Source organism: Lactuca virosa, chromosome 1 (genome assembly GCF_052849685.1).
Source record: "Lactuca virosa cultivar CGN04683 chromosome 1, Lactuca_virosa_CGN04683_v6, whole genome shotgun sequence".
NCBI lineage: Eukaryota > Viridiplantae > Streptophyta > Magnoliopsida > Asterales > Asteraceae > Lactuca > Lactuca virosa.
In genome coordinates this window covers 208,753,835-208,760,253 of record NC_136426.1, presented here as the reverse complement: position 1 = coordinate 208,760,253, position 6,419 = coordinate 208,753,835, and the positions used below count along the sequence as shown (strand labels likewise).

The 6,419-nt window shown below is 37.0% G+C and overlaps 1 protein-coding gene across 1 annotated transcript; it reads left to right on the top strand.

The window, feature by feature from the left end:
• The first annotated feature begins 355 nt into the window (after nucleotides 1-355).
• On the top strand, nucleotides 356-3,803 carry LOC145108470 (disease resistance protein RPS6-like). The gene is made up of 5 exons (XM_079045496.1): nucleotides 356-1,402; nucleotides 1,498-1,821; nucleotides 1,898-2,785; nucleotides 2,869-3,496; nucleotides 3,634-3,803. The coding sequence occupies exons 1-5, from the start codon at nucleotides 1,091-1,093 to the stop codon at nucleotides 3,693-3,695; spliced, it is 2,214 nt and encodes a 737-aa protein (XP_078901622.1). The 5' UTR covers nucleotides 356-1,090; the 3' UTR covers nucleotides 3,696-3,803.
• Nucleotides 3,804-6,419: the final 2,616 nt, after the last annotated feature.

Here is a 6,419-nt window from a genome sequence, read left to right as displayed (position 1 = left end):
GATGATAGAATAAAGGTGACCACAGTTTTCTGTGACAACCAGAGTGCTATCTTCTTGAGTAAAGATCAAATGTTTCATGACCGAACTAAGCATATTGATATTCGTTATCATTTTGTGCGGGATATCATTGAAAAAGGCGATTGTGTTGTGGACAAGATTCATACAGATTATAATCCCGCTGATATGTTCACTAAAAGTCTTCCTATAGCCAAGTTCAAATTATGTTTGGACATGGTGGGTGTTTCTGATCGCAGTTGAGCCTGAAGGCTCGTAGGTGGAGGAAGTATTATTTATTTTTCGGAAACAATTTTTCTCTATATAATTTTGCAGGTTCTTATGGAAGTTTTAGAGTTTGATGAGCTATAGGTTTTGACTAATCCTAAAGCATGACTTGCTTAATTTTGATGTCAAGGTGGAGATTGTGGAAAATGTTGCCTCCAAAATTAGCAAGTGGTAAATAGTTCAGGGGTTATTTCTGTAACTTATCATTTACTATTCATAGTTTGACTATGAATAGTAATATAAGTGTGAAATGTTTGAAAATGAGAATGGACGGTAATATGGATTGGCAACTTGTTTGGTAAATATTAGGCGCATGCTTTTTGGGTCAACAATGGAGGCGCAGTATAAACAAGTCAAATTAGAAGGCGCAACAATTTTTGGACGAAAAACTCTTTTTTCTTTTCCTTTCATATTACATTCCCTTTGGCTATAAATAGCCTAAGCCATTTTCATCATAAACACACGAACCAAAATCAAAGTATATATAGAAAAACATTAAATATATATACTTATACACCACCGTGTATTTTAGCTCTCCCACTCTATTTGTAATCTCTTTCATAATCCCTGTAAACACTGCAAATTATAGTGAATTGTTTCTCGGCTTCCTCCACCCATGGTTTTTTTTTCCGATTTGGGTTTCCACGTAAATTCCTGTGTCTCTATTCTATTTATTTTATTCGTATTACGTTGTGATTATTACGCTTTGATAATTTTTGATCCCATTCCGCATTGAGCTAATATTATTTAAGTCAATTCGTATCCGTCGTATTTTACAACAGTTCCCCCTATAAGTAATTCATTGAGAATGAGCTTTAACTCTTTGCCATTAAAAAATGATAAGGACTTGTTTAAGCATATCGCTTGTTTTTTTGTTGGAATGGATAAAGATGTTACCGAAACAATATTAAAGGCATGTGATATAGAAACCAATTCCGGGATCACAAATCTTATTGACAGATGTCTTCTTAGTTACAGAAGGAATAATGAATTGATGATGCATCAATTGGTTCAAGAGATGGGAAGATTCTTAATACGTGAAGAATCACCTGACAAGCTTGGGGAACAAAGTAGATTATGGTGTCATGAGGAGACATTCAAAGTGTTGAAACAAAAAAAGGTAATAGGTCATGAATATTTGTTCTAATCATTTTGTATTTTTATATATATGGCTATGACATTCTAAAATATTTTTGCATACCCCTTTCTTTTTAGGGTACAGAAAATGTTCTAGGCCTCACCCTTGACATGAGAATGCTTGTGAAAGAGAAGTTACATGGATCACTTGACTTGAAAACAGATGCATTGAGTAAGATGGATAGACTGGTGCTTCTACAACTCAATTATGTGCAAATAACTGGCTCTTACAAGAATTTCCCAGAAGAATTAAGATGGTTGTGTATGCATGGATTCCCTTTGAAGTTTATACCATCGGACTTACCAATGGAGAATTTGGTTGTTCTTGACCTGTCGGATAGCAATATTGAATCGTTTGGCATTTGTTGTAGCTATCCACAACGATTTCATAGGAGGCTAACGGTAACTTATCTCCATTTATTACTTTTCTATGTCAAGTAGATAAATTCACTACTATTCTAACTTTTCTCAATTTTAGCAATGGATTGGATCGTTCTCAAAAGACAAATGGTTGCTTGGATCATTGAAGATTCTTAATTTAAGTTCCTATGAACAACTTCGTAGTCTTGGTGGCTTTGACCACCTCCCTGTACTTGAGAAGTTAATACTTAGAGGTTGCATTGGTTTGTTTGATGTTTGTGAATCAATTGAGCAATGTGTTGAACTTGTTTTCGTTGATCTGAGCTACTGCAGCAAGCTTCAAAAACTTCCAAGAAGCTTAGGCATGCTAAAAAAAGTAAAAACACTATTGCTAGTTGGTTGTAATCTTGGTGAATCTCGAATTGGGATTGTAGATATACACACATCAACCTGTTCATCTGCCGTTCCATCTACCGTTGTGGAGGCTATACCAAATTATTCAAAGTTCTTTACAATCTATTTACCGACATCTTTAGTTAGCTTGTCGCTTGCTAATAATAATTTGCCAACCGAATCCTTTCCCATGGACTTTAGTTGCCTATCAATGTTAAAGGAATTATATCTAGATGAAAATCATATCGTTTCCCTCCCCAGTTGTGTGAGAAGCCTTCCTAGGCTTGAGACACTTAGTATGAGATTTTGTAAAATGTTGACTACAGTCGAACATCCTCCACATACACTCACACATTTGAACCTCTATTCTAATAAGCCTATGCTGCAAAAAGTTGCATTTGATCCAGAAAGTTCCCCACTTCAACTCTGGATACAATTGGATATGCTACCACCTTCACCGTTTGAGCTTCAAGGCATGGTGAAAATCGAACCAATGGCAGGTGTTGAGGAAAAGGTATTACGTAGTTTGGGTTGGACTAAGCCAGATTTCCTTAACAAAAGGCGTGTGGGAACTGCGACAACCTTCAGAAAAAAGGAAGAATTTGAAATCCAGGTTTGCTTTAGATAATTATTTGTCTTTGTGTGAATATATATATTATTAATGTAGCAATTACTGAATGTGGTTGTATGTGGCAGATGTATTATGAATTTGGAATATTCAGCACACTTTATGAAGGCGAAGAGTTGCCGAGTTGGATTACGGATAGAAGCACATGGCCATCAATATCATTTACAATCCCATCATCACCTAACACGTTTAGAGGATTGAATTTCTGCTATGTGCTGACATCTCGATTTCTTCTGGATGAGGGGCTTGGTTCTGTAAAGGATGTGCTCATTTATTTGCCAAAGATCATAATTAGTAATATTACAAAGAAACTCACTTGGATATACCACCATTACATTGATGAAGTCTATCTAGGTGGAATGTATTTGACGTTGTCAAGCCATTGGATGTTTGGGATGGATGAGATGGAATGTGGTGACCAGGTTACTATTTCACTGGAGAGTTCAAATAAATATTGTAAGGCAGTTATTAAGGAGTGTGGGGTGAGTTTTGTGTATGATGATGAAGAGAACAAGGAAGAAGAAGATGTGTTAGGTTATTACAAGTCATGGAATCACATCATTGGTGGAGATCTCACTCCATTTCAGCCAACAACAGGAGCATACTTCCTAAGCAAAAGAAGATTTTGCAATTCTTTCTTTAGTATGGCTTCATTAGGATATGATTATCAGTTAGGAGAAGGCGCCGATTTCAAAGGTAGATGGCATTCCTATGTATTACTTTTAATCTAAAAAAGTTGATAATAACTAAATGGTAGTGTTTTTGTTATAAAGATTTCATGTTATGATTTTCGGCAATCACTGTCAAATCTTTAATCTATTTCTTTTCATCAGATAAATGGTACTTCAAAGCTTTATCTCAAAGGAAGTCTGGCTTACGAGAGAATGGCACCTAAGGTACTTTTATATCCCAAAAACCCTTTTTCCATCACATAAATAAATAATTTCCAGCTGGCAGTCAAGGCTAAGCTTTGTCACTCAACAGACATACACTTGTGGCTCACCTGACCGGTACTCATCTATACAGCTTTGTGATTCTAAGCAGTCTTTATTTATTTATTTATTTATTTATTTATTAATGTTTTCTAACACTAATGAAAGGTGATTTTATTTTGGTGGTGTTTTGTCCCAGAGAGTTGGATCTTTTTAATTTATACATATTTATCTACTTTGCCAAAAACACACAGCCAATTGCACAACAGGATTCATCACATCAATGACAAATATTTTTGTTAATAAACTGACCTTATTGTATATATATTTCTTAAAAGGAAAGAGAAAGTAACACATCAACGTCTTGCATAAATTATCATCCAAAACACCATTGTAATGCCTCCTTAAATGCTGGTTCAAAATCACCATCCCCTGCCTTTTGCTCTTTTTTTTATCTATAATTTGTGTCTTAAAAAACCCATCATCTGCCTCCCATACTTTGTATACATATGCTTGATGCGCTTTAAATTGACAGAAACTTATCAAGATTCAATGAAAAAAATGGATTTGATAGCTTTTCAAAATAACTGGAAAGATGAATGTTATCCTTTATGTTTGTATAGTGATTTATGTGATTGCAGAAACATAAATAAATGCACAAGTGGATGTCTTAATATATCAAATATTTCCATGAAAGAATATGTTTGATGGTTCTTATAAGCTTAATTAACCCCTAATGTATTTTTTAAATGAATTTGAGAATGCAGGCAGCACCATGAAAACCATTGCTGTTGAGTTTGTATGCATTGAAGACCAGACCTCTATATTAAACATTCAGCACTGAGTATCTGGATATATCTGTATATAATAATTTGTTTATAAATAAATTCTTAGCTACTAAACAAAAACCTCAAGGAGCAAATAAATAGAAGACATGACTTAAGGAAGTGGTCCCAAAAACAGAGCTGGGACAAGGTTAGTGCTCCCACATAACAAAACAGCCAATAGCAGTCATAAATCCTAAAAAGACCAATATACCCCTGTAGCAAAAAAGATAGAAGTTACATTACACTTTGGGTTATTCTTGGATTTCTCGGACTTCCTATGATTGGGGCTTATCAACTATGTTGGAAGAATTTATTGGAAGTTCATTTCTTTCCTACATTTCAACCAAACAAGATCATGGAATGTAAGTGGACTCATTACATTCACATTTTAGTGTAAGCTGCTGCCAAATTTTTGAGTGATCAATAACTTAAATTTTTTCATGTGATATTTCAGCAATTTAATTAATCAGGTGTGCCTTCTTAAAAAAGAACAATTTTTTTATCATTTGATGATAATATTTTTTTTCCTTTAACGACAGTTAGCACAGAGAGGGATGAGTGGACTCTGCTAGGTGATACCCATTGTGACGACCCAATTTCATGTCCAAAAAATTCATTTTTAATTAATTGGCTTGTAAAATCATTCATTAGAAAACACCATCAAATTATAACTTTTCATAAAAACCACAACTCATGTCTGAAAGCCATTCACAAAAACAGGAATAATGTCAGAGTACAATCCCAAGAAACTCTAGTGCGGAAAACCAACATGTGTGTGTATGATGTGCCGCTACCGCGCCAGCTCCTTCCATTCGCTGAAGAGGTACCTGAAACCAAAACTGTAAACTGTAAGCACTAAGCTTAGTGAGTTCCTCCACCGTACCACATACCATACAATCACATAACATATATATACTGCCAGGCAATTTTGGGGTGCCCGACCTACCCGGTACGGCCATTCGGGGGTGCCGACCTACCCGTACGACCATTCTGGGGTGCCGACCTACCCATCCGCCCATTCTAGCGTGCCGTCCTACCAGTGTCAAGCCATTCTAGGGTGCTGACCTACCCATGTCAAGCCATTCTGGGGTGCTGACCTACCCGTCGGTCCTAACAACTGACCCTTGGGGACTATTCCACCCCCTACTGCTACTATCACATATATCATAACATAAACATACTATCAGACATATCTGGGGTGTCCGAACTACCCTTCGGTCCTAACAACCGAACTGGGGGACTATTCCCCTCCTACCACCGCTATCACATATAACATATCATGCCAGCATATAAACATATAATCACATACTGTAGACATATCTGGGGTGCCTGACCTACCCTTCGGTCCTAACAACCGAACTCTACTACTATCACATAGAACATATCATGCCAGCATATAACATATCAGGTAGTAGCAAACCTAGATGATATCACAAAGACAATCATCTAACATACAACTCCTAGCGGTGGGCCGGCATTGTGGCCGTAGACCCACCGCTACCGGAAGGTAGCTCACCTCGAACGAGTAGCTGCTGATAATCCGTGTGGGAAGTCTCTGTCTGCTGCTGCTCCGGAAATCCTCCGGCTACAATCCCCACAAAACACTTAGTCAGAAACTGACATCTATTCTTAGGGTAAAATGACTATTTTACCCCCAATCAAGTCCAAGTCAAAGTCAACTTCAAGTTGACCCGACTCGCCGAGTTGGGCCGTCAACTCGTCGAGTCCCTATCCCTTTACACATCCTCATCCATGACTCGAATCGTCGAGTTAGGCGATGACTCGACGAGTTCCTCTTCTATAAGAACATCGAATGATCCTTCATCCGACTCGCCGAGTTGTATGAACAACTCGTCGAGT

What these genes read in the sequence shown, in the direction of transcription:
- LOC145108470 (XM_079045496.1), top strand. Translation starts at nt 1,091, where the DNA reads ATGAGCTTTAACTCTTTGCCATTAAAAAATGATAAGGACTTGTTTAAG. An exon ending in GATTTCATAGGAGGCTAACG is followed by an intron (nt 1,822 to 1,897) that starts GTAACTTATCTC and finishes TCTCAATTTTAG; the next exon opens with CAATGGATTGGATCGTTCTC. An exon ending in AGGAAGAATTTGAAATCCAG is followed by an intron (nt 2,786 to 2,868) that starts GTTTGCTTTAGA and finishes TGTATGTGGCAG; the next exon opens with ATGTATTATGAATTTGGAAT.